Source organism: Sus scrofa, chromosome 18 (genome assembly GCF_000003025.6).
Source record: "Sus scrofa isolate TJ Tabasco breed Duroc chromosome 18, Sscrofa11.1, whole genome shotgun sequence".
NCBI classification, from domain to species: domain Eukaryota; kingdom Metazoa; phylum Chordata; class Mammalia; order Artiodactyla; family Suidae; genus Sus; species Sus scrofa.
In genome coordinates this window covers 41,487,276-41,515,162 of record NC_010460.4, presented here as the reverse complement: position 1 = coordinate 41,515,162, position 27,887 = coordinate 41,487,276, and the positions used below count along the sequence as shown (strand labels likewise).

The window sequence follows — 27,887 nt, the reverse complement described above, 5'->3', positions numbered from 1 at the left end:
TGGTTCTAGAAACTGAAAGAGCAGGTGGGCATCCAGCCCCTGGGAGCATCATAGTAGGTAGAAGGATTTCAGCTTCCAGGAGGAAGCTAGAATTCTGGAAAGGGTACGAGATGTGCTAGGGAAACTCAGGTGCTAGAACCAGAGCCAGGTACAAGGCAAGGACTGGGTCAGGAGCTACAGAAGGACATTGCTTAGAATAGGGACAGAAGAATGAACCTGAGCTGGCTCCAGGGATGAATAACTCTGCATGTAGAACAGAGCTCTCCCCACTCTGCCTACTGGTGTCAAGAGAAGGTCTTGGACCCATATAGCCCCAGCTGTGTGGAGAGATCTGGCAACTGGAAAGAGAAGTTAGTCTTGATTTGATTCTGTGACATATCAGCACTTCTGCAGAAAATACAGGGGTTTGTGGCCCATTATGCACAATGTCTATCTTCACAGTGGCAGGCTTGGAAGTTTCAATGAGTGTACACACACCCATTCATGTCTTCTCATACCTTGTCTCATATCGCCCTAGCCTTCTCTCCTCTTAAAATTTAGAATTATACCCCCCAAATGGTGGCTTATATCAAATTGATGTGGCATTATACTCCTCCTGAAACACATGCTATATAGGATTTTACTAGATGACGATGCATTTCTCTTTATTTAGATCTAAGGAGCCGCAGACATACTCAAAGGAAATTAAAATGTGCACACACATGTGTATATGTACTCACAATGCATGTGTACACACACGCAGACGTGCAGAAAAGTAAAAACAAGGCATTGCATTCATCCATAAGAGGAGGCAACTTACACTACAGAACAAAGAGAAAAAGCATCTACAGTGCGTGAGCCTGGGTTCGTAAGGCCTAAAAAATATTCTGAAGGAAAAGTGGTCTGCGTTAGATGCCAGGTGCTAGTTACGCTTAGAATAATTATTTGTGAAAAAAATTACCTAGAAAATAGGTCTTAGACCAAAGATCACAGGCAGAGATAGATAGCATTTCTTACATGTCAGCGGAGTTCCAAGCAAGTGTTAAAGAGCAGTTTTAGGTAAAAAGGACTCAGAAAACAATCCCCATCTAACCCCCTTACGCAGAAGTATGTGACAGGGCAGAGAAACATTGGCTAATTAGAAAATGCTATTTTTGTGGTCTTGTGGGTTACCTAAGATAATCGTTTGTTAATGTGACTAAACTGTTATATAGAAGTGAATTCTTCAAAATCATTTGTTGATTCAAAAAAAAAAATCCCAGAAAAGAAAATCAGATGTTTCCGAAATAAGAGTTTTAGCTATTAGAAAATTATTCTATAGTGTTTACAACTTGTATTTAAAGAAAAAAAATCACACAAATTTTAAATAGTAATACAAGCCAATTTAAAAGTGAAGGGTTGGAGTTCCTGTTATGGCACAGTGGAAACAAATCTGACTAGTATCCATGAAGATGTAGGTTCGATCCCTAGCCTCACTCAGTGGGTTGGGGATCTGGCATTGCCGTGAGCTGTGGTGTAGGTCACAGACGCAGCTTGGATCCTGTGTTGCTGGGACTGTGGCATGGGCCGGCAGCTGCAGCTCTGTTTTGATGCTTAGGCCGGGGACCTCCATATGCTGCAGGGGCGGCCCTAAAAATAAAAAAAAAATTTTAAAAAGTGAAGGGTTAATGTTGTTGCCCTTATCGTTGAAGTTCAGGTTTGTTTTAATGAACAGCCTGGGTCAGTAGAGTAGAGCTTGCATTGTATTTGAGTTACAACCTAACCCTTATATTAGAAAAAAGAGTTCTAAACAGTCTCTTTTTCCCCCCGCCCCTTCTTTTTGCCTAAGTTTTCCTTTTTTCTGAAACTATTCTGTGTCTGTTTTGGATTTCGTTCTGGAGCTGAAATGTGCTTGTAGTGTTTCCAAATGGCCAGAAGATGGCAGCATTTTGGAATCTTCTATATCACTCCCTTAAAACCACCATTCATTTACTCCTAAATCCCAGCCCCCATACCCTCAATGAGAAAGGGTAACCCCTAAATGTCTAGATGAAGCAGAAAATTCAGTGTGTATAGTGTTCAGCCTACCTGAGCACCACATTTCAATGGCTCTGGCCTGGCTGCCCCTAGAACTTGGTCACTTTGCAAGCATCTACTAAGACCAATGGACTCATTCCTTAGGGACAAATAACATATTCACGTGATCAGCTATACTATAGTCTGCTGTGCCTCAGCTAGATCTTGAGAAGAAAAGAAAGAAAGCAGGAGACTTGGGTTTGAAATCTACCGTTTTTTTTTTTAATCTCAGACAAGTTCGCTCTCTGTGTCAAAACACTTACATATTAATAGAAGTCTTCCATGGTCTCTAAGATCTGTTCTAGTTTTAAGAGCCATACTGTAGTCACCTTTTAAGCACTCTCGCCAACATCAATAACCTTCAAATAAATATTCCTCTACCTGGTTTAAATACACTTCACGATTGAAGCAAAAATAATTGCAGAGATATAAAAATGACAGGAGAGAGTCAAAAACCAAACTCTCAGAACAAAATGATGAAATATCACTCTTCCAGAAGGATCTATGTTATGACAATCCCGGTAAAAATAGCCTTCAAGCTGGCAAGATCTCAGCCATGTTGTTTTGGAGAGAAGGGTAAAAATCTGGGACTTCCTAGAAATAAGAGGGGGAGGAATTAAACAGAGCTGTAAAATTAGTCTCTGTGAAAGGAGGAAGAAGAAGAAAGCTTAAAAGAGGTCTACCCCTGAAATGAGTTTCCTTTAAAGAGCTTCCCAGAAGCGCAACTCCAGGCTCTTCACTTCCATCTCATTGCTGTCCTATCTGCAAAGGATACTGAAATGCAGTTTTTTGGTTAGACACTTTGATGCCCCGAAGATATTAGAATCCTATTAATATGAATAAAGGGGGACGAGATAGCCACACTAACCAGAGTGGCAGCCCAAACCGGTGGGCCTGGTAGAGATAGCATTAGTGTCCAACTATCATTAATATTACTCAAAGTCAGGAGTTCCCTTTGCTGCTCAGCGGTTAACGAACCCAACCAGGATCCATGAGGATGAGGGTTCAGTCCCTGGCCTCGTTCAGTGGATTAAGGATCCGGCTTTGCCCTGAGCTGTGGTGTAGGTCACAGACATGGCTCGGATCTTGTGTTGCTATGGCTGTGGTGTAAGCCAGCAGCTATAGCTCCGATTCAACCCCTAGCCTGGGAACCTCCATATGCCACAGGTGTGGCCCTAAAAAGCCAAATTAAAACAGATATATGTGTATCATTATATATATTATGTGTGTGTGTGTATGTATATATATTACTGAAAGTCAGATGGGTAGAGATTCTGGGGTTCTGGGTCATGGATCTATTCAAAGCATAATCCAGCCTGGGCTGGAGAACACAGGGGATAGCTAGTGAGAATCAGCAGATCAACAGAGTGCCTGACAAATAGGCTGGACTTCGTGGCTGCAAGAAAGTATTTAAATAAGGCAGTCAAGGCAACGACACTGTCATACGGAGAAGGTAAGATTTAAAGAACGATTCACATCGGGAGCAATGGGGAACAGGATTGGGAGGATAGACAGTTCAATTCTAGATTCCAGTCCATGGAGGATGGAATGTGTAGTCTTTGCCTCACTCCGAATGGGCTTGTTAGCTGGGCGGGGCTGATCCAGCAGAGCTAAGACTCATAAAAAATATTCTAAGCAGACTTACTCTAATCAGACACATACCATGGGAACAGATGTGTTCAGTGTTATTGAGCTTCAAAGTGAGGCAATGCTCAGCACCAAAGTTAAACAAGATTAAGCAAGACTCAGCTTTTCTAAGCACAAGCCTGCACTAGTCAGACCCTTCCCCTCTTCTCTTGTCTCCATCCTTGCATCTCTGCATCACCTAGTCTCCCACACTGTCTTCCTGTCTCTGGGACGTGATGTCTGCAAGGGCCATCCAACAAGGGCTGCCTCCTGTCCTAGCCTGAACTGCCTCTGGTTGCTTGGAGAAGCCAAAGGCTGGGCTTCCCCTATTCTCTTTCCCACAGGGTAGCAGCAGGGCTTCAACGCAAACAGGTAAGCCCAGGTGGGAAGGCAGGTGCCACTGTGGCGCACTCTTGCAGTGACTCCGAATGGCTTTCCTTCTCAGCTCTTTCTAATTGTTCTCAGTGCACAGTCCATGAGATGGAAACAATGAAGATGGTTTGCCAGAGTTTCCGGGAGCATTTAGAAGAAATCGAGCAGCACCTTAGAGGACAACAGGCGCTCTTTTCCAGGGACATGTCAGAGGAGGAAAGGTAATTCTCTAAGGGAGCCATAAAAGTAAGTACCAGCCTGCACACCTGGAGCAAGGAAAGGTAATCAGGGCAGGACAGATGAGCACCAGGGAGCAGGGCTAATGAGAAATTGGCCAGCTTTGCTTTGCTTTGCAGTTCTCATTCTTGCTTTCTCAGTGGGAGTCTGTGAAAGCCATTTGCCAGAGAGCAACACTTCCTCTTCCAGGCCAGGGCTATTTGAGGTCAGAAAATGGGCAGCAGCTGGGAAGAGGAGGCTAAGCCAGCAGGGTATCTTTAATCAATATGAATAGGGCTCATGCAAATACAAATATTGGCGGTTGTTAAGAGTTTTGAAAATCTGCACTATTTTCACATGGATTAAAAGTGTGTGTCCCAAAAGTAGATTAGTCATTGCCTGGGGTGGGGAGTAGGAATAGGGATTAACTCTGAAGGGGCACGAGGTTTCTTACTGGTGAGGTGGAAGTGTTCCAGAACTGAATGGGGGTGTGATAGTTACCCAGTTGGCAGATTTACTAAAAATCATTGACTTGTACTCTTAAAAGAGGTAAACTTGACAGTACGTAAATGATGCAGCAATAGAGATGTTTAAAAAAAAAGAAACCTGCCCTAGTAATACACTTACACCTGCAACTGATACAAATAAGGGAGGGACATTCTTTTTTAAGACATGTCTAAGGAGCGACCTACATTTTGAAAGGGGCAATGGGAGACTGCACCTGGAGGTGACTGTGACATTTGTTTCCTATTATTTACCTGCAGGGAGGAGGCTGAGCAACTGCAAACATTACGGGAGGCCTTGCGGCAGGAGGTGGAGGAGCTGGAGTTTCAGTTGGGAGACCGGGCTCAGCAAATCCGAGAAGGGATTCTCTTGGTATGCAGATGGGGTACGGGGTTTCGCTAGATCCTGCCCCCCGTAGCTGAGGTGCATTAAATGAGAAACCTGAGTATGCATTCATTCCAGATCCTAAGATTAGGTGCCAGCACCTTCATTTTAAGTATAGAGAAATGGAAGCCTCAGAGGGGCACACAGCTAGCTGATGGTCATCTAGGCTTAGAATTCAGGTCACCTAACCCCCATGCTGATCTTGTCCTCTGCATTGTAAGTAAGAGGTCAGTATCAGGAGTTCCAGTCATGGCGCAGCCGTAATGAACCCAACTAGGGTCCATGAGGATGCGGTTTGATCAGTGTCCTCACTCAGTGGGTTAGGGATCTGGCATTGCCGTGAGCTGTGGTGTAGGAGACAAACGCAGTTCGGATCTTGCGTTGCTGTGGTACACGCCAGTGGCTACAGCTCCCATTCGACCCATAGTCTGGGAACTTCCATATGCCGCAGGTATGGCCCTAAAAAGCAAAAAAAAAAAAAAGAGAGAGGTAAGTATCATTAGCCCATTTTCCAAATAAGAAACACAGCTTTTGACCTAACAAGGGCTAAGTCACTGTCAGAATCTGTTGCCATCTCCCAGAGCCCACTCTAGAGAATTCTCCACCCATCTATGCCAATCCCACAAGTCTGAGTTGCCTCCCTGGTGTAAATATGGTAAGTTATCCACATTTAGCATTCTTGTTTTCCTTTTAGCAGCTTGAGCTTCTTACAGAAGACCCACCTGAAAGCCATACAAATCTGCATCGACATAGCTGGACAGAAGAAAAGAATGGCCAGACTTCATGGGCGTCTGGGGCTGCCTTTCCTCCCAGTGATGGCCAGCAGGCTCCTTGCTCAGGTGTGACCCCTTTGGCTGTCTTTCCTCCGCCCACCTTGGGGAGAAGCCCCAGGATGTCTCCTCCAGAAGCACAGTCAGGGTTAGATCTGTCCTCTCTGTCAAGTTGTCCTGTTGGAGAAAAGAATACAAATGTTTTCCTCTAAATCAGAGTGAGTTTGATGATCTTCCTGTAAGACGTAAGAGCACTTTCTGACTACAGCAGGAATATCTAAATTTTCCCCAAGGAGAAGTTTCTTTCTTTTTTTTTTTTTATTTTCCCACTGTACAGCAAGGGGATCAGGTTATCCTTACATGTATACATTACAATTACATTTTTCCCCCAGCCTTTCTTCTGTTGCAACATGAGTATCTAGACAAAGTTCTCAATGCTATTCAGCAGGATCTCCAAGGAGAAGTTTCTATCAATCCTTCATCAGCTATTTTTTTTTTTTACTATTCTACCCTATGGTTAAACCTGGGAGGAATATTTTAATACACATTCAATACAGAATAAGTGAGCGCCAACTATGTTCCTGGCGTAGGGTGTGCTGGCCAAGATATATATATCTCAGGGTATATATATATGGTATATATGCTTGGCTGAAACTTACAGCCACTGGAGGAGGTAGAATGTGAACACATAAATAGGTATGAATTTGAAAAGTGTAAAAGTGCTTTGGAGGAAATAACAGAGTTTTATGAAAGAGAATCTAACAGGGAGTCTGATTTAGATCAGCATAGTAGGAGGGCCCGGGGAAGTGACAACAGAAGGAGGAAAGAAGATCCAGGCCTCAGAGGCACTAGATTCTCCAAAAGCCTTGATTCAGTCGGTGAGCCAGATGCATGGACACGGCACCTACCAGGTGCCAGGAACTCCTCGTGTGCTGGAGACAGAGCTGTGAAGGAGGCAGCTTCTCCTCCAAAAGAGGTGGATGAAGATTGAGAAACAACTACAACAACAAATAGGATCAAGCGTGTACTTTTTGCCACAGCACAAACAGCGTGACAACACTGTAGAGGGTGATGTGGGGGGAAGAACATACCACATTCATCCGAGGGGTCAGCCTTGCTAAAGGGAAGCTATTTGGGTAAGACCTGGAGGGCGAGGAAGAAGAAGCCGGGTGAAATTCTGGGGAAAGAGCACCGAAGCAGAAGGAATGGGAAGTTTAAAGACTCTGAGCCCCAAAACACAGCCAGCGTCGCTGAGTGGGTGAGTGATGGGGGGTGAACTGAGAGGAGGTCTTGAGAAATGGGCCTTCAGGATGACAGCGGGCTGGAGTCTGGGGGCCCGGGTGTGATGGAAATCCACCCCACCGTAGGTTTTAAGCAGAGTTGTCATATGATCTGTTTAAAGCGTCACGCTGACTGCCTGGTGGAGAAGGCATCCCTGGGGACTTCTGCCACTGGGCAGAGCTCCCATTGGAAGGCAGCTGGTGTAATCCCTGAGGGAGAAGCAGAGCCACCCAGGTGGCTTGCATCCAGCCGGGGGCTTGCAGAGCCCCTCCCAGTGAGATGCAGGGAGGTTGCCCCCGGGCTGCGTGCCCCGGCAGTCTCTGAGTCCTGCAGGAATTGTAAGGGAGGAGAAACGCGTGAAGAATGGAGCAGTCAGAAAAACTTGGTGGAGAAGCACTGCCTTGAGGGAGGTTTACCATCTGTGTAAGGTGGGCAGGTGGTGGTCACTCCCTAGCCAGGAAACTAAGAGCTATTTCTTTTTAAACTACCCATTCCCAGAACCCATCTCACAGCCTGTTTCCATTCTTCATCCTCCTTGCTTTTCAGAAACCCTGCGGCTTCAGCGAAGCCCTCTTACCCTTCAGCCATCCTGCAGTTTCCTCTGCGGACTGTACTTCCTTGGAGTATGGACGTCCCCTTTCTGTCCTTAATTCTCTTCTTTTCTCTCTCTGTGCCATCGTTCTGTACACACTCACTCTAGAGACCCAGTTCCCCACTCTCTCCAGAATCCCTATCCAGAATTTTCTACTCTCAACAAGATAGTTTCACCTGGAAGGGTCTCACTCAGTATCTGTCTTTTCATTTCAGTGTGATTCACAAACAGCTACTTATATGACAATCTCTTTTTCTCAAAAGCAGCCCACAGCAAAACTGCTCATTAAGCATGGACAATTTTTTTTTTTTTTTTCTGAGAATCAAGCTTAATGCTAAAGCAGATTCCATTTTGGGGTTCTGAAGTTTTGGTCAGATTCAGACATATTTTTGACCCAAATCGCTTCCAAACAAAGCAGATGGAAAGGAAGATTTGGTGGTGGTTAGTTCATGTGATCAAACTGCATGAAAGGGACTGACCATTCGAGTTGCCATTTGCTTATACAAAAATAGAATCTTTTGCTTGTGCCATGACACACTTGCCCTCACTTGAGCCTCTTGATATTAAGAGAAATATTCCCAATGTGAATGATGAGGAAACTAATACATGGAAAGAATGACCTACACAGGTTCACACTCAGTCCAGTACTTATTAATGAGAAGCAACTGCACACTGGGGTAAAGGGCTCAAGCTTGGTTTAAAATCTCTTAAAATCCAGGATTTTAAGCTTAAGTCCAGCTCCACTATTTGTGTTGAGTAAACTACTTAACCTTTCTAAGCCTCGGTGCCATCATCTGTACAATAGAGTTAATGTGTATATAGCCCTATAGGCAGGCCTGGAATGTGGTTGTAGTATGAGTCCACACTGAGTATGGCTCAGTACGATTAGGATGATAATTAATAGTAATTAGAGTAGAGGCAATTTTTGAGTATCTCCTTACATGCCAGGTAACTGCCTAAGCACTTTGTGTGCATTATCACTTACATTCACAACAATCCTGAGAGGCAGGAATTAATACACATACGCACGCATGACTGTGTACACACATGCTCGAAAAGACTGTAAATCATCTAAGTTCCGACAACTAGTAAGGGATTGAATTGACTTTGATTCCTTGTTTTGCCAGTGGTTCTCCACTGTGGCTCTGCCAAGCCTTCGGGCTTATGTGGAGCCCACTGACTTGTCCACATTAACCAAAGTAGTCCTGCTTCTGTCTGTATTATCTTTTTAGCTTTAGCAGAGATTTTCCTTTTTTAAAAAAGATCTCGTTCCTATAGAAAATTTTGAAAAGGGCTGTACTATGCTAGTATGTGACTCCTGCAATCAAATACGGGTTCTGGAGTTGCTTTCATACAAAGAGATGGCTTTCTCCACAAAGACTCCTCAGGGGAGTTCCCATTGTGGTGCAGCGGAAATCAGTCCGACTAGGAACCACGAGGTTGCAGGTTCCATCCCTGGCCTCACTTAGTGGGTAAAGGGTCTGGCGTTGCCAGGAGCTGTGGTGTAGGTTGCAGACGCGACTCAGATCTGGCATTGCTGTGGCTGTGGTATAGGCTGGCACCTATAGCTCCACTTGGACCCCTAGCCTGGGAACCTCCATATGCCACAAATGCGGCCCTAAAAAGCAAAAAAAAAAAAAAAAAAAAGACTCCTCAGAGACCTACCATCCTCGCAATTCTTATTAGCTTATGGCTGCTTGTCCCACAGCCATGAAGAAGGGCAAGAGTTCCTGTGCAGCCCCTGAATGATTTCTGTTTTCCAGTTCCAAACTCTTTAAAAGGGTACCTATCCAAGCTGATTTTATTCAGGAAAATCCCAACCACATATTTGAAATCAAGATAATTGCAGTAAATATTTGTAGAAAGTTAATAACATAGAAAACCTTTTAATTGTGACACCCAACTCAGGGTTGGAGTCATTTCATTTCAGTGGAAAAGAAGAAAAAAGTAAAATGAAACCACGTGATCATTTTCAAATTTAGAAATCGGCAAGGGAACAGTTTGACCTCTTCTACCTCAAAAGAGGTCCCTTTTTGTATTAATTTTATTCCATCTAGATTCCATTTTGGTATTCCAAATGAAAAGCTTTGAGTAGAGAAAACTGAGTTGAAAACAATCCTTGGAAACCCAAGTCACATATTTTCCTTGGTTTCGTTATGCATGAGTAAAGACCCAGATTGTACAATGGAGACGAAAGAATAAAACCTTGACGGTTGCTCCGGACCACAGCGTGTACATAGGCTGTATAGACTTGTACAAGGAATTCCATCCTTCCGTACACAGAAAAAACATTCCCCCACAATCCCATTGGATTTCATTTAGCAGATATTCCCTTGTATGTGAATTCTTCTCGGCAGGGCCACAGTTCTCTTTTCTTCAAAAGGAAATCATTCTGCTAAAGTAGAAAAAAATAAAATCAGAAGACTTTCCAATGACTTGAAAATCTGATCTAATATGCTGTTTATTCTTTGTTGAGAAATAGTTTCTGTGGTGTAACAGTGGTCAAATAAAATAGGAGATGTGTGCATAGATTAAAGGATAAAAGAATTTTCTTTTTGAGAAGAAAAGTTTTCACGTGTTTTATTGTGAGATGGTGAGTTGCATACCTAATTTCAAATTTTTTTTTTTTTTTTTTTTTTTTTTGGCATTTCTTGGGCCACTCCCGCGGCATATGGAGGTTCCCAGGCTAGGGGTCGAATCGGAGCTGTAGCCACCAGCCTATGCCAGAGCCACAGCAACGCAGGATCTGAGCCGCGTCTGCAACCCACCCCACAGCTCACGGCAACGCCGGATCCTTAACCCACTGAGCAAGGGCAGGGATCGAACCCGCAACCTCATGGTTCCTAGTCGGATTCGTTAACCACTGCGCCACGACAGGAACTCCCCTAATTTCAAATTTTAATTTGAACAACAGAGAACAGCCATAATTTTCAGAGATTATGAATTATTTTAAATGATGTCAAATTACCTTTCTTGAAAATCAGAGAACAGAGACAGAAGCCAAAATATTTGTGGCACCTTTCTCTAACCCAAGATTCAGTCTTTTTTTTTTTTTTTTTTTTTTTGTATTTTTCTAGGGCCACACCCACAGCATATGGAGGTTCCCAGGCTAGGGGTGTAATAGGAGCTATAGCCGCCAGCCTACGCCAGAGCCACAGCAACACCAGATCCAAGCCACGTCTGCGACCTACACCGCAGCTCACGGCAACGCTGGATCCTTAACCCACTGAGCAAGGCCAGGGATTGAACCCAAAACCTCATGGTTCCCAGTCAGATTCCTTAACCACTGAGCCACGATGGGAACTCCTAGTCTTTAGTAGTCTAATTTTCAAACATTAATACACCAGAAATTTCGTATGAGATGCTTCCTCTGTGAATCACCCCAATTGTGTCATCTTGGAGCTTGCATTTGTTGATTACTTTTCCCGTGAAGATTGTTAACATTTTCCTGGTTGTTTTGTTGTTGTTGTTGTTTGTTTGGTTTTGTTTTGTTTTGTTTTGTTTTTGTATGTCAAGTAACTTTGGATTGTATCCTGGATATTTTCAGACCACAGTCCTGTCTTACCTGCGGGCTGTGGCTCTAATGTCAATTTAGTATTCCTAACCTTTCCGTCCCATCCAGCCTACTTATGAATACACCATCCAGGGCTTGGTCTGAGATCTGGGTGGTGGTCTACATTGTAGTTCAGTTCTCAAAGGCTTTGCTCTGTTGCTTATGATCAAGTTCTATGCATGCACAACTCATGATGAGCTCAACACTTTATATGCAGGTTTAAAGGATCCCTTTCTCCAGCTATGTCCTCTTTGTGAACCCCCCCCCCCCCCGCCACATTCTCTGCCTCCAGTGGGCTCCTTTTCATGGCTCTGCCTAGAAAACCGTGGTTTAACATCCAGGTATGATAATGAACTTCCTGAAACTGGAACCACCTCAGGGCAAAGTAGCAAGAGAAGAGAGCCTACAGAGCCCCTGCTGCTATAGCTGCTACCCGTGATGCCACCTCCACTACTGTTGCAATTGCCACTGCCTTGGGAATACCACTTCATTACTTGGGCATGACTGAAGTAGGGCTGAAAGAGGTAAAAGATCTTTCTTTCCTAAGGGCCCCGCTCCCAGCCCTCTGGCCCAAGAGAGAGGACTTTTCTTGCAGCATTTTCTCTTAGTATCTGTTGTACAATTTAGGCATCCCTAGAATCTGTGCCAGGAAATATGAGAGGAAAGAAGCAGGAACTCATCTTCATAGGTTTTGTTCTTTGTTTTTATTCTCCCCAGTTAATCTGCTGTTACATACTTTTCAGAGTTCTCAGATAGTTGCTTCATATAGTCTATTCAGGTCTTTTAGTTGTAATTCGTGGAAAAGCGAGGGTAGCAGGCACTTACCCTGTCTTAACCAGAACTGAAATTTTCCAAACTAATTGTTTTTAATATTATCTTACCATAGTAAAAAAAAAAAAAATGCTAGCACTTTCTTACTATGTGCTAAATACTGTCCTAAGCTTTTTATGTGCATGATTTACATATAGAAAAAGAGGAAATATTTGTGATAAACATAATTATTCCCATTTTAGAGATGAGAAATAGAGACTTAACAGGTGTTACGTGAATCACTCTGTGTCACACAGCTGGAAAATCAGGTTATGATCGTAGACTGGTCTGTCTCTAGAACCAAACTCTGAATCACTCTACAATACAGCCATGAGTGGGGCCACAGCTGCACATACTCTGATTACATGTGAGGATCAGGCAGCAGTTTTCTCTGCAAGCATGTTTTCCCGGCTTTCAGCATTGATTAGGTCAAGTTTAAAGATGTACTTATGCACAAGGCACGTTGACATTTAATACTGCTTTGTGTTGGTTTGTTTAAAGGAAGTGGAAACAGGTGGGTGGGCCCTGATTCAATTACGTGATGGAAGGGAACACACTGATCCATGGCCATTTTCAAGGAGAGATGCTGATTGTGCTAATTAATCATTTGTCTGTCAGAATAAAATAGAACGTAATAGAAAATGATGTTCCAGTTACCATAGATAGAGAATACAGACTCAGTGTCTGGCTCTCCAGCAACCAGATGCAACTGTTTATGATGACAGCAATTAAGATGCAGTACCTCAATCCTCCTGGATGGCCATGTCTGAGGTGGTTTGAAGGAAGGGTGTTTTGTAAACTCTTGCCAACAACATGGGACTGCGGAATTGTCTCTCAAAGGAACCTTTCTCTTCAAAGAGATTAATTGAGTCCTTTTAGATCATGGTAATATCCAAGGGCTGTGGATGAGTGAAGTATTTTTCCATTCTGTGTCTTGGAGTACTCAACCCACCTCCCCTAACCAAGACCTTCAGGCTCATAATGGAGTGTCATAATATTTAATTTCTTCTTAAAGTTATCCACTTTCGGAGTTCCCGTCGTGGCGCAGTGGTTAACGAATCCGACTAGGAACCATGAGGTTGTGGGTTCGATCCCTGGCCTTGCTCAGTGGGTTCAGCATCCGGCGTTGCGGTGATCTGTAGTGTAGGTTGCAGATGCGGCTCAGATCCCGAGTTGCCTTGGCTGTGGTGTAGGCCAGTGGCTACAACTCCGATTCAACCCCTCGCCTGGGAACCTCCATGTGCCGCAGGAGCGTCCCTAGAAAAGACAAAAAAAAAAGTTATCCACTTTCTACTCACTAACCAGAGTGGTCTTTTAAAAACATAAAGTAGATAGATTGCTTCTCTGCATAAGTATCTCCAATGGCTTCTCAGCACATTTATAATTAAATCCCAGTTCCTCCCCAAGATCTACAAAGCTGTGCATGACCCAGTCCTGCCAACCTCCATGACCCCATTTCATACCATTCTCTCCTCCTTCGCTATGATGCAACTTCATGGATCTTTTTGCTAATTCCCCAGCATACTAAGGTCATTCTCACTTCAGGGGTCTTTCCCTGGCTGTTCCATCTTTACTTTTGCTGTTCCACTTTCCCTAGATAGTCCTATGGTTAGTATCTTCTCATTTAAAACTTTGTTCAAATTTACCCTCTTCAGAAAGGCTTCCCATGACAGCCATATCCAAAATAGAGCTTCTTCCCCCACACGTCTCCATATAGTCTTTATCCACTTACATCTTTGTTTTCTCCATGGCATGTATTATCTGGATTTTTATTACTTTGTTTGTTGAGCAGCTGTCTATCTTATTAGAATGTTAGCTTTATGAGGAAGAGACTTGTCTGTCATCTTTCCATATCATATCTCCAGGTCTAAAACACTGCCTGTCATGTTCATAAAAGAATTTGATGAATGAGTAGACAAGAGAATTAATTAGCTAATCAGTATATCAATACTAATAAACATAGGATAAACAAAAATTAGACACAGTCCAAAGAATTTTTAGTCTCGGGGGGAAAACACCTATAGCTAATAATCTGTGCCACTTATTTGTTTATGCTTTTCAAAAATTCCCAATTAACAGCAGAATTTCTGGGCCTGAGATCCTCATTTGTATCAGACAGTGGGGAAATTGAGGAAAAAAAAATATTAGGACAACACAGCAAGTCTTTAATGAAGTTAATCCAATCCAAATAACAGTGTTCTTCCTCTTACTTCAGAGTCACATCTCCTTTCACATTAGAGGAGTTTCCCCTTGGTTACAGCACCACAAAACTGATTCCAAATTACATTATCCATCTCAAAGATTTCTCCTTCACTCTAGGCCCCTGCTTGCTTCACCAGCACATGGAATTCACTACCTTATTGTAAAGTGACTTCCTCCCAAGGACTTTGAATCAGGATTTTGTACAAACAGGTTTCCTTTACCTTTGGACCCCATGCTTTTATGAATTTTCAGATTGTAATAAAGTATCTAGGTTAGTGAGTCTCAAATCTGAATGCCTATTAAAATTAATCTGAGAATTTTCAAAAAGTTACCATTGCCTATGAAAAAAATAGAAAATTTTATATAATTGGTTTAGGATGGGGCTTGGGCATTGGCATTTTATAAAAGAGCTCTAAACAATTTTAATAGGTACCCTGGGTTGAGAGCTACTGGTGTAAGTAATCTATAAGGCATTATATTTGCAGGGAAATAATTATAACATGCATGCTGAATTTGAGTTTTCTTCTAGTCCAAAGGAGAAGCACCTCACAAGTTAGGCACTTCTTAGGTGGTTCCTTCATTGGGTGCTTTCCAGGGATCTCCTTGCTCACCTGCCTTCAAACCTTTTTTTATGAGAATTTCCACCAATTTTTTTCAGGAAATCACATACATTTCCTGCAGATGTTGCTATCACCCAAGGATCCACCACCTCCTCCATGTCTTCATTATTCAGTCTTGATCTGTACCCTGGGGTTACCCTAAATCCTTCAGCCCTCTGCAGTAGTCTTGTGAGTGGAGTACAGAATTGGAATGTGGAGGAACTTATTCCCTGGATTGTGACTCATTTTCCCATGAAATGTCTAAATTCAAAAATAGCTAGCTGCATTAGAGATTAACCTTTGAGAGATCTTTTTCTTCCTAGAATGTATAAAGCTGGATAACTCTCAGTTAACAAGGAAAGCCAGATAAAAATCATAATTTTTGTAAACCCATCAGACAGTTGAGATCACAGGGCAACCAAGAAACTTGACATTCAATGAGAAACAACCTCCAGCTTGATTCCAAGGAGAGATAGGAATGTCTCCCTGTGACAGAGCTTGGGAGAACATTATTTTTGTTTACATGTATTACAGGTTTTTAATTTTTTTCTATATTGATTTTATAATCTGATATCAAAATTTCTAGGAGGCATTCCAAGAGAAAAACTGCCAGTCAATATCCCTCACAAATGTAGATGAAAATATACAATATTTTCTTGCCCTGTCAGCTGAGGAGAAGAACACTGCAATAGCAACAATCCCATCTAGCACTTAGAGCTTAGTGTCTGATATCACTCTCTAATTAAAGAAAACAGGACTACTTAAGAAATGGCTCTGTGGCTGGAAATATACAAGATTATTGTATAGGAAATATACAAGATTAGCCTAGGCAGCTTTTAATGCCAGAAAGGAAGAAAATGTTCAAAAACAATCCAACAGGAATTCCCATTGTGGCTCAGTGGGTTAAGGACCCACCATTGTCTCTGTGATGACACAGATTTAATCCCTGGCCTCATTCAGTGGATTAAGCATCTGGTGTTGCTGTAAGCTATGGCATAGATTGCCGATGTGGCTCAGATCCAGTGTTGCCAAGGGTGTGCCATAGGCCACAGCTGCAGCTCCGATTCAACCCATGGCCCAGGGCCTTCCATATACCATAGATGCTACCATAAAAAGAAAAAAAAAATCCTGTAGGGGTATGCCAAGTGGATCAGGAACCAAGTGTAAGAGGTCTCAATGGCAAAAGATGGGACAATTTGAGCAGCAAAGTAAGTTTATTTTAGATTACAATTGAAGGTATGAAGTAAATATCCATGAGTCCGCAGTGATATAAGTAAATGATTAAAATGAATCTCTAAATGGGGAGAAGAGACAAATCTGCCATGCAGAAGAGCTTCAAATGGTGCATGTGAATACTGCGTCTTCAAAGGGGTGGACTGTAACTCCTCCCTGCCCAAGTGTGAACTGTGAATAGTAAAATCTTTCTATATAACACAGTGCAGAAAGGAGGAGAAAAGATATAACTTTACAATGGAAAAATTGGACAAACTATGTCTCAGCCAGGTGACCAAGTTGTGTTGGTATCACATATCCTCAAATGATGTGATGAAAATGACAGTTTACTTCTACAGTCTTCCATATCTCTAAATCTAATCATGAGGACAGAACATCAGAAGAATGCCGTTTTAAGGAGATTCTACAAAATGTATCATCAGTGTTTCTCAAAATTGTCAAGAACATCAAAACGAAGTCTCAGAAACTCACGGCCAAGAGGAGCCTATGGAAATAGGGTGACTAAGCATAACGTGGTGTACTGGATGGAGTGCTGGAACAGAAAAGGAATGTCATGTAAACACTAAGGAAATCCGAGTAAAGTATGGACTGCAGTTAATAATAACGTATCAACATTGGTTCATTAATTTTAAGAAATATACCATGCCAATGTCAGGTGTTAATAATAGGGGGAGCTGGGTTTGGTCATATTGGAACATTCAGGACTGTCTTCAAAATTTTTCCATAAATCTAAGATGTTTCTAAAAATTAAAGTTTATCTTTTAAAAAGAGAGAGAGTAATACTAGCAGTCAACTAAAATAATTTTTTAAAGAATAAATAAAAAGAAGAAAAAAAATAAAATGTTAAGTGAAAAAACATGCCGTAGACTGGAAGAAAAATACTTAGAAAACACATATCTGATAAATAACCAGCATCCAAAATACATAAATCACTCTCATGACTCAATAATAAGAAAACAAACAATCTAAGCTTTTAAAAAGACATACTATTTAAACAGATACCTCAAGTGAAATAAAATGTGGTTAGATAAAGAGCCCATGAGAAAAGACTATTAAGAAAGATGAAGTAGGGAGATCCCTTATGGCACAGCAGGTTAAGGGTCCAGCATCATCACTGCAGCAGCTCAGGTCACTGCTATGGCGCAGGTTTGATCCCTGGCATGGGAACTTACACATGCTGCAGGCACTGCCAAAAAGAAAAAAAAAAGAAAAGAAAGACAAAACTTCAATTAAAAAAAAAAAAAACCAAAATGACATACCATAACACATCTATTATAGTGGTATTACTGCTAATAAACTGACAATACCAACTACTGGAAAGGATGCAGAGCAACTGGAAACTAGAACTCTCATACATTCCTAATTGGAATGCAACCTGGTACAGCCACTTTGAAAACAGAGTAGCTGATTTTTGAACATTATGCATACACCTTAGGATACAACCTAGAAATACCACTTCTAGGTATTACCCAAGAGAAATGAAAACAAATATACAAAAACCCCATATATTCATGTTTATCGCAGTGTATAAATAATCTCTCAAAACTAGGAAGAAATCCAGATGTTCATCAATTAGTGAACACACTGGTGATGTTCATGTATACACGCAATGGAATATCACTCAGCAAGGAAAAGGAACAGGGGTGACTCTCAAACACATTTTGCTTCTGTACGAAGCCCCCCCAGACTAGAAAAGTTACATCCTCTGTTACTCCATTCATATAACATTCTAGAGAAGGCAAAATTATAAGGTGAGAAAACCAAGCAGCCATTGTCAGGGGCTATCTGGAACGCTGGGCATTGACTACAAATGGGGCATGAAGTGAGTTTGGGGGCGATAGAAATGTTCTGTGTGTTGGCTTGTAGTGATGGAATGTTGCTAAATCTATTTGTCAAAAGTCATAGGTTTGCACACTGTAAACGGGTGAAATACTGTGTATAAATTATACCTTAATAACCTGACTTTCAAAAGCAATTAATGTCTTTCCAAAAAAACCAAATCAGGTCTATATGCCAAATTTAATTTTCTCTTAGTGCAATCAAACTTTTCTATACAAACTATAGTCCTAAATTAATTGTGTGAAGGGTGTTATTTTCCAAACAATTATAGAAAAAAAGACATGTTCTATTCAAATACATAGCAAGAATTTGTCAAAGTTTTGCTGAACTTGTTAAGGAGAGAACCAGTAAAGTGACGAGAGTTAAAGGACAATGCGAGAAGGGTTTGTTTAATGAATATAAGACAAATACTTGATAAAATTTCTACTTTAAATAAAAGACTGTTTAATGTCCTACAGGGCAATAAATCATATTTGGGAAGGGCTGTCTTCTCTACTGGATAAGTATTATTCGAATTTGTTATTGGATATCGTTAGTATTTTATCAGATTTTAACAAACTTATGTCTCACGGTAGAGAGTTATTAAATTCCTTGGCCCTGACCAATTTAAGCCCAGCACGTGTACTTCTTAGCAGTCAGGTGACCCTCACAGAGGTTGGGTGAGCAACACCGCAGCATGACAAAGCAGGTCCTAACAACTATGGACAAGAAGCATCCTACCCAATTGTTTATTTTTTTTTCCCCTAACCTTCAGGATTTTCCCTAGATACAATAGCGGAGGTGGTGGGGAAGGATTCTCATCTGAGCCTCCTCAAATTTGCCTGAGTCCTCCACAGAGGTAAATCATTTGTCAAATTTCCTTCTCTCCACCTACTCCATCCCCTGGGATTGCTGAATATGTTTATCTATATACATCAAATGGAAGCACTTCTTGAGTGGGAGTTCATACCCTTTAGAATAGTGGACAGGTAAATAAATATGCACAAGCAGTGAAATGTCAGGTAATAATAAATGCTTTGAGGTCATCGATAAAATAACGTCACAGTGACTGTAGAGGTTATGATGTCCTGTGTCATCAAGGTAGAACAGTTCGGTCACCAGGGTGCAGACCAGAATAAGGGAACAAAGCCAACCACATACATTTGTGTGAGCATGTGGAGACACCGGAACCCTCTGACACTGCTAGGAGAAAAGTCAAATGGTGCAGCCACTCTGAAAATAACTGTCAGTTGCTCAAAATGCTGGGCATAGAGTTACCATTTGGCCCAGCAGTTTCACTTCTGTCTACCCAAGAAATGAAAATGTTACACAAAGACTAGTGCATGAATGTTCATGGAAGTATCTTCATAATAACCAAAAAGTGAAAACAACACAAATTTCTATCAGTTGATGAATGGATAGACAAAAGGTGGAATATTGGGGCAGCATGGATAAACTGCAAAAGCAGCATACTAAGTGAAAGAAGACAGCTACAAAAGACCGTATATTTTAATGGTCTCGTTTATATAAAATGTCCGGAATTGTCAAATCTGTAGGGACAGGATACAGATTAGTGGTTGTCCAAAGCTGGAGAATGAGGCAGGGGAATGGAAGTGACGGCCAATGTGATGAAAACATTCTGAAACTAGATTATGATGGTGGTTGCACAGTTCTGTAAATACACTAAAAACCATTACACTGTTCACTTTAATCGTTATCATAGGTGAATTATATTTCAAGGAAGCGTCGAAAACAAAACGAAAAAAGCCATGCAAACACCTGAGGCAGTGTTTCCAGAAAGTAAATAGCAAGTACAGCACCTGAATGGGGAGTGAATCTGCCCTGTTCAAGGAACGGAGAAAGGAAGACTGCAGCCGGCTGAGGGAGAAGCAGGGACCAGGTCAGAAGGGTCTCAAGCCACGACAGATCTGTTGGAATTTTAATTTGAATGTAACGAGAGGCCCTCGAAGGATTTGAAGTAGAATTTGGATAGTGACAGGTTGTAAATACATGCTAATAAGATTAGTCTGGCCATCTTGTGGGTAATTGACTCAGGGGGAGTGAGAGGAAGCAGACCGGCCAGGGTCTATTGCAGTAGCCTGGGCAGCACTCAAGACGTGTCATAGATTCCTTTCTTTTCCTTTCCCATCCTTTCCCTCCCTCTCCTTCCTCTCCTCCCTTCTCCTCTCCTCTCCTGTTCTCTTCTCTTCTCTCCTTTTTATCAAACAGACAGCAAGGTCACTTTATATTTAGCAAAACAATTCTCGGGAGTTGTTCCAGAAAAAGACAACTAGCCAAAATACGTGACCCACTGTTAACCTTTAGCATCTCAAACAAGACATCCATCACTGGTCCCAAGTCTATTCATAAGGAAAAGTTTAAACTCTTACCTAATTAGCCCTTATAAAGAAAGTATTATCCCAATTAATATTAAAAACCTGCCTTTTCACTCCAGATAGCATGTCAGAGTAAAACAGGCCACTTAATTTGTTCATGACAACTCTTCCCACACCAATTTCCAAGCTCCCAGCAACCAAACGGTTTTCCTACATCACAAACAAACTGCAGTCTTCAGTGCTGTATTTGGAAAAAGAACAATAGGGCATCTGTAGAAAAACAGCATGTGCGTTGGACTTCTCTTCTTGCCTAAAGTGTTATTTCCATTGTGCAGGCTCAAGTGGGTGGCAAAGAACAGGCAGGCTTTGTTAGACCGTTACTCACATAATGAGATTTGAGGTCTGCTATTCAACACAATTTTCAGTGGGCACTTTCCCCAGGGCTAAATTGCAGCCTACAAACGTTTGATTAGTAAATATAATTTTAAAATAAAAGAATACAAAACGCCCCTTCTTTTCTCCAGCTTCCATCCTTTTGAGTTTGTCAGTTTTTTCTCCTAGATGAGGTTTGCTCAGCAGAATACTGTGCTCAGCCTCAGAATATGTGACTCTTATCTGGGACTCCTCCAGCCCTCCTCCCGGCCCCTGGCAGGTCCCCAGCTATCTCTCCACTTGACCCAGTTACTTCTACATCAGGAGCCAATCAACCTAGAAAGTATAAGTAATTCGACACCATGTCTTTCGGCTACAGTCACCTACCGCACTCCCACTTCTCCATAAAATTGAGCCAGACCCATGCACTGGGGATCATTTCAGAGCCTGTTTATCAATTGTAAACCTGCCCCTGCTTCAGTGCAGTTTTCTTCCAGGTTCTTTTCTTTATACTCCTGTTCATCTCCCTGCAAAAGTTTTGTTCCTAATCTCTCTAACTGATAGCTGTTATCCTGTTAAACTACACTTTAAGGCAGACATGCAGGTAACTTTAGAACTGCAGGTCCAAGGTCCAAGGTCCAAGCCTTGTCTATAAACTGCGATGAGACTCTCTTACCACCTCTGTGACAAAGTCTCATTTTTCCTTACTGGTCGCTCGTTGCCTGTGCCATGGTGATAGCCTTGCAGGTCCCGTGGTTCTCAGAGGTCCGCTCTCTCCTGTGCATTCCCCACTCCGCACCACCTCCCTCATCACTAGACTGGGCACACTGGAATGTCTGGCTGTCCTCGACATCATGCCCAGGTCGTGGGGAGTCATGGGACGTGTCTCAGGCCCTCTCTCTGCAGAAGTCCACCATGCTGGCATTTCTGTCGTGCCCCTTCCATACATAGCCATGGGACAGATGCATAAGGTGGTCACCCAGAAGCCCAGAGGGGAAGCATGCTATCAAGCCCCTTAGCTCTGAGGGTCCCCTCCCTCTGTCAGGGAATCCCAGCAAGCTCATAGGGATATAGCAAGCTCAACCCAAGCACACCAGAAGTAGGGCACAAAACCCGCACGAAACTAAGTTACTCCCCCTCTCTTATCTTTCTTAGCTTCTGCTGTCCCTAACACCACAAGGGCTTTTGTGCTTGTGTGATAGGACTGTTCCTTTTACCATAACCTCCATTCTTTCATGGTCCAAGGATTGATTCTTGATTTGTGAAAAAACAGTTTTGGAATTTCCTAAAAATTCCAAAAAACAGTTTTGGGATTTTGTTTCTTAAAGCCCTGTTTTTATGCTTTTTACATTGATAGGGACTTTCAAATGCTCAAAGCTGAGCTCTGACTTCTACGTTCTAAGCATTCTCAGTTCTCTCACCTCCTGGGGCAAGAAGCCTCGACTCCGGGCCAAATGTTTATGTCAAAAAAACCCTGCTTGGCAAGGCTTGGGGGCGGGGGCGGTGGTAAACATTACCAAGAAGGGAAATATACTGTATGGTCTTCCAAAAAATTACACAATTGCAAGCATGAATGGCTGCGCCACAGCCTATTGTATGTAAGTGCTAATTTCCCGTGTTGGAGGCATAGATAGTTTCTCGTGTTTCCTTCTTATTAACTACCAAATAGGTATCTTTGTACACAGGTAACTTTTGGCAGATTAAATTAATAAAAGTGAGATTTCAGGGTCAAAATGTGAACATTTTTAAACTTTGGGTCCTTACGCCAAACTATCCCCTTCTCAACAGTAAGGTAAACTCACTAACAATGACCCTTACTTCACACTCTTCATAAATCATTGTAATTCTTTTAACTCTACTAATCTGATACGTGAGTTTGATTTGCATTTGCCTGAATATTAGTGAGATCAAAGATATTTACATATACTTTTGACTGCCTTTTTTTTTTTTTTCTTCTTTCTTTTTCTTTTTTGGTTTTCATTGCCTATTTGTATTCTTTGTACATGTTTGGGAGTGCAGAAATAAGTGAAGAGCACACAAATGAGAACACTCAGAGGCACTCTTCACCTCAGAGCCTGCTTATGACAATGGAGTCAGCTAGCAGCACTTGTGTTTGGCAGTGACTCGTGAAAGCACAAGCGTGGGAAAGCTTTATAGTGAAATAAATCAAAGGCTTCGAGAATGTCGTGATTGAAAGTTGTTGGCATGGGGAAGCTGGAAATGGACTAACCAGAAGGGAGATAGTTCATATGATCGGTCTGGGGAGCATAGCTAACTTTCTCTGGTTGGTCCTGAGTTGGACCTGGGGCAAAAATTAGGGAAAACGGCAGTAATTATCCATTTATGGCCATTTGGGGCTGATTGCTACAGAGACTGTGGGTCAGGGTTCTTTTTTTCATATATGTCTAGCAGTTGTTGGTTTGTGTTTTCAGTCTCTGGGGAGGAGAAAATATCTCTTTCTCTTTGATATGTAAGAATTCTTCATAGGGTAAGGAGATTCAATCTTTGACATATGTGGCAGATGGATCTTGAGTTATAAATTTGTTTAAATGTGTTTATGTTATATCAGTATTTTTTTCTTTTTTTTTTTGTTTTTTGTTTCTTTGTTTTTTAGGACTGCACCCATGGCATATGGAGGTTCCCAGGCCAGGGGTCTAATCAGAGCTACAGCTGCTGGCCTACGCCACAGCCACGGCAGTGCCAGATTGAGCCCCGTCTGCAACCTACAGCAAAGCTCATGGCAACGCCGGATCCTTAACCCACTGAGCGAGGCCAGGTATCAAACCCACAATGTCATGGTTCCTAGTCAGATTTGTTTCCCCTGTGCCACAGCAGGAACTCCCATCAGTTTTTAAATTTTACATAAACTACTGATTTTTATGGCCTCTGCTTCAGTTAGTGTGAAAAGATTTCTCACATTCAAATGTTATAAAATATGCACCTGCATTTTCTTCTAGTGTTTGTACTTTTTAAACTTTTAACGTATTTGGAATTTATATTGGTGTTAGGTATGTGGCAGACTAGTTTTCTTTTTCTCCAAACTGATAGGTGGTTGCCTCAACTTCACTTATTAGTTAAATTATTCACTGCCCATCAATAGATTCCCACCAATAATTTTGGTTTTGATTTAAATTATAAAATCAGCCTGTGAATTTTTAATTAAACTCTAAGCTTATGAAATGTCTCACAGAGGTTCAGATGGTAAGAGTCAAATGGGAGGGAAGGGGAGAGTAAACACCATTCTGGGCAGTTAGAAGAAAACCCAGAACTAATTGTTGTAGGTCTGTGCATCTCATTCACAAGAGCTTATGATATATTTATAGATTTTTTTTCCTTTAAGCATATAATCAAATGCACAAATCTTAAATATACCATTCAACAACTTCTGACAAATGGGTACACCTGTGCAACTCAAGATACTGTCAAGATACTGTCAAGATACTGTCAGGATAATGAACATCACAATCATTTCAGAAGTTCCCTCATATTCTCTCTCAGTCAGCCCTGTCCCATCCTGCAGGGTCAGTCACTGTTTTCTTTTTTTCCATCATACATCAGTTTTGTCCTTTCTTGTCTACAACACACTTTGAAATACAAAAAAATGGTACGCATTAATGGAGAGAGAGAGGGATGAGTAAATGGATAGCTATGTCATAAAGCAAGTATAATAAAACCTGGGTTTTTTAATGATAAAACCTGAGGTGTAGGTATATGTTTACTTCCATTGTAGTGCTTTCAATGTTTTATGTTTGGAAATTTACATAGTAAAACATTAGAAATTTAAAAAAAAAAAAAAACACCCAGAGAAGAGCTGAAACACTTGTACAGAAGGTCAGGATAGGGAAATATTGCTAGATAATCAAGAAACACATAAAGATATATTAATCAATCAATGTAATACCACAGTGTGGTATTACAGAGACGTAAAAACTGACCAACAAAACAGAACAGAGACTCTAAAAACAAACCCATAAGTATGTAGAAACTTCCCTACCCGATCAGTACTGCACTGCAGGTCAATAGAGGGAGGACAACTTTTTCAAGGAATAGTACTTGGGCAGTCCATTATCCCTGTGTAAAAATAAAATAAGATTCCTTCCTGACAGCATAAAGCCAGGTGAATCCAGGACTTAAGTGGGAAGGCAAAACTATAAAAGTTGTGGAGGAGTTGACTGAGGCTCAGAATCCATTTCTACTTTCTTCTGATGTGTAGCCTACACTGCAAGGAGCCTTAAAGAAAAAAAAAAAAAAAAGACATTTCTCAAACTTCCAGTAGCTAGGGCCCAGGATACAAATTAGGTCTTACCAAATAGGTGTGCTCACATGAGATTTAGAAGGTGGCAATGAGGCCAAGGCCACCTACCTGCTGCATGAGGCTGTTTTCCAATTCAGGGAAGACCATGGAGAGTGCCAGCAGGCAGCCTGCCCTCCTGGGGGGGGGGGGGCGCTGTTGTGATGGCAGCTGGCCTCTGTTCCAGCCTTCAGTCATCAGCTTCAGAGCTCTCAAGATGTGGTTGATTTGGTGGCCAGGGCAGCTTTGTGATTATGGCTTTTTGATCCTAGATCATAGATTTCATTTTGATCCTGGATCCATATTTTATTAGCACCTGCCTTTGAACTCCTCTCTGTTGAAACACCAAGATTGTGTTGCCTGCATTCAACTCTCGCTGGCAAAAAAAATACCACATTAGAAAATATCTTTATGGCCTAATTGTAGGAAAGCATTTCTTAAAGAGAATACATATTGAACAACCCATAAATCAAAATAATTCATATTTGACTTCTGTTTAATGAAAACACCATAAATAGAGAAAAAAACTCATAAGATGCTTGATGATATTTGCTACACATATCACTTGGTATAGACTAGAATCCTAAATAAAATTTTTTAAAATTAACATGAATCAATAATAAAAAGGATTTTTTTTAATTTTATTTATTTATTTTTTTTGTCTTTTTGCTATTTCTTGGGCCGCTCCCGCAGCATATGGAGGTTCCCAGGCTAGGGGTCCAATCGGAGCTGTAGCCACCAGCCTATGCCAGAGCCACAGCAACGTGGGATCCAAGCTGCGTCTGCAACCTACACCACAGCTTACGGCAACGCCGGATCCCTAACCCACTGAGCAAGGGCAGAGACCGAACCCGCAACCTCATGGTTCCTAGTCAGATTCGTTAACCACTGTGCCACGACGGGAACTCCAGGAGGATTTTTTTTTTTAAATATGACAAAATACATGAACAAGAGGAAGGGTTAATATCCCATAAACATATGAAACTATATTTAATGTCAATGGTAATCAATAGAATACAAATTAAAACCACAAGGTAAAATTCTGTACCCATTAGATTGGTAAATGTTTAAAAGATAGATAATACAAAGTAATATTAAGATATGGAAAAACCAGCATTCTAAAGCACCGCTAGGAGTTCCTGCTGCAGTGCAGTGGTTTAAGAATCCAACTTCATATAGTGGGAAAATAAAATTAAAAATAAATAAATAAATAAATTAATTAATTAAAAGAATCCAACTTCAGCTCTGGTCACTGCAGAGGTGTCTGTTCGATCCTGGCCCCAGCAAGTGAGTTAAATGATCTGGCATGGCCGCAGCTGTGGCTTAGGTCACAGCTGCATCTCAGATTCAGTCCGTGGCCCAGGAATTTCCATATGCCACAGGTATGGCCATTAAAAAATAAAAAGTAATTTTTAAAAAAACCCCACTGATAAGAATATATCCTGCTATAGCCACTTTGGAAAAGAGTCTGGGATTATCTAGAATAATTCAACACGGGCAGACCCTACCACAGATACTCTACTTCCAGGAGTATGTCTTTGGGAAAATCTTGCACATATGCACATATGCATGAAGACAATAATTTAAGGGAGTTCCTGTTGTGCCACAGTGGAAATGAATCCAACTAGTATCCATGAGAATGCAGGTTTGATCCCTGGCCTCGCTCAGTGGGTTGGGGACCTGGTATTGCCATGAGCTGTGGTGTAGGTCATAGACATGGCACGGATCCCTCATTGCTGTGGCTGTGGTGTAGGCTGGCAGCTGTAGCTCTGATTCGACCCCTAGCCTGGGAACTTCCATATGCTGTGAGGCCCTAAAAAATTTAAAAATGTTTCTGGAAGCATTGCCTACTGTATTTGTATAAACGGTGTACTCAGATCCTTTGCCCAATGTTACTGGGTTATTTGTCATTTTATTGATTTATAGAAGGTCTTTTTATTATCTGGATGTGAGTACTTTATCATATGTAATTTTTGTGAGTATATTTTTCCCAGTTAGTTGTTTACCTGCTCATTTTCTTGATGTTATCTTTTGAAGAGCAAAAGATTTTACTTCTGATAAAGTATGGTTTATCAGATACTGATTTTATGGTGAATGCTTTAGCTTTTGTCTAGAAAATATTTATTTGCTTTAAGTTTATGGAATGCACTATTTGTTTTCTTCTAGAACCTTTAGAGATTCAGCGTTTTTGTTTGGGTCTGTGATACATCATTAATTAATGTTTTTGTGTTTTGTGAGCTAGGAATCAAAGTTTATTTATTTTTTTTTTTTTCTGAATAGATAGCAGCATTATTTGTGGAAAAGACTTTTTCTTTCCCCATTGAATTACTTTGGCAACTTTGTTGAAAATCAACCAATGATACAAGTGTGGGCCTCTCTGGTCTGTTTTCAATACCTATTTCTGCTATCTCTATGCCAGTAGTCCTCAAACAGGGTGATTTTGTGCCACTTCTGGAGAGAGTATATTTGGCAATGATTGGAGACATTTTTTTTCTTTTTTCTTTTTTTTTTTTTTTTGGTCACAAGTCCTAGAGAGGCTGCTGCTGGCATTTAGTGAATAGTTTCCAGCAATGCTACCCAACACTCTGCAGAGTACAGGACAGTCCTCACAACAAAGAATCATCTAGCCCAAAATATCCATAGTGTCAAGGTGAGAAAGCCCACTCTATGTCAATATAACACTGCCTTGATTATGGTAGCTTTATAGTAAGTCTGGAAATCAGGTAGTGTAAATCCTCTAACTTTGTTCTTCTTTTTCAAGATTGTTGTGGTTATTCAAATGTTGAAACTTTGGATAAGAATTGCCTTGAATCTTTGGATTAATAAAGAAAAGGGACTTCTTAACAAAACTGTCATCCAATCCATGAACATGCCAAAACCTTCCATTTGTTTAG

At 41.4% G+C, this 27,887-nt stretch overlaps 1 protein-coding gene across 7 annotated transcripts in view; it reads left to right on the top strand.

Moving 5' to 3' along the window:
- The window catches only part of CCDC129 (coiled-coil domain containing 129), a 276,989-nt gene extending 253,666 nt beyond the window's left edge, over positions 1-23,323 (top strand). For 3 of the 7 annotated variants that reach the window (XM_021079198.1, XM_013985733.2, XM_021079204.1), the window contains 3 exons: positions 4,126-4,253; positions 5,013-5,124; positions 5,831-6,119. In XM_021079198.1, coding sequence (XP_020934857.1) covers positions 4,126-4,253; positions 5,013-5,124; positions 5,831-6,118 — 528 coding nt within the window. In that variant the 3' untranslated portion in view covers position 6,119. Of the gene's footprint in view, positions 1-4,125; positions 4,254-5,012; positions 5,125-5,830; positions 6,120-18,769 lie in introns of those variants that run through there. The other 4 variants (XM_021079202.1, XM_021079203.1, XM_021079201.1 and 1 more) reach the window with 4 other exon arrangements.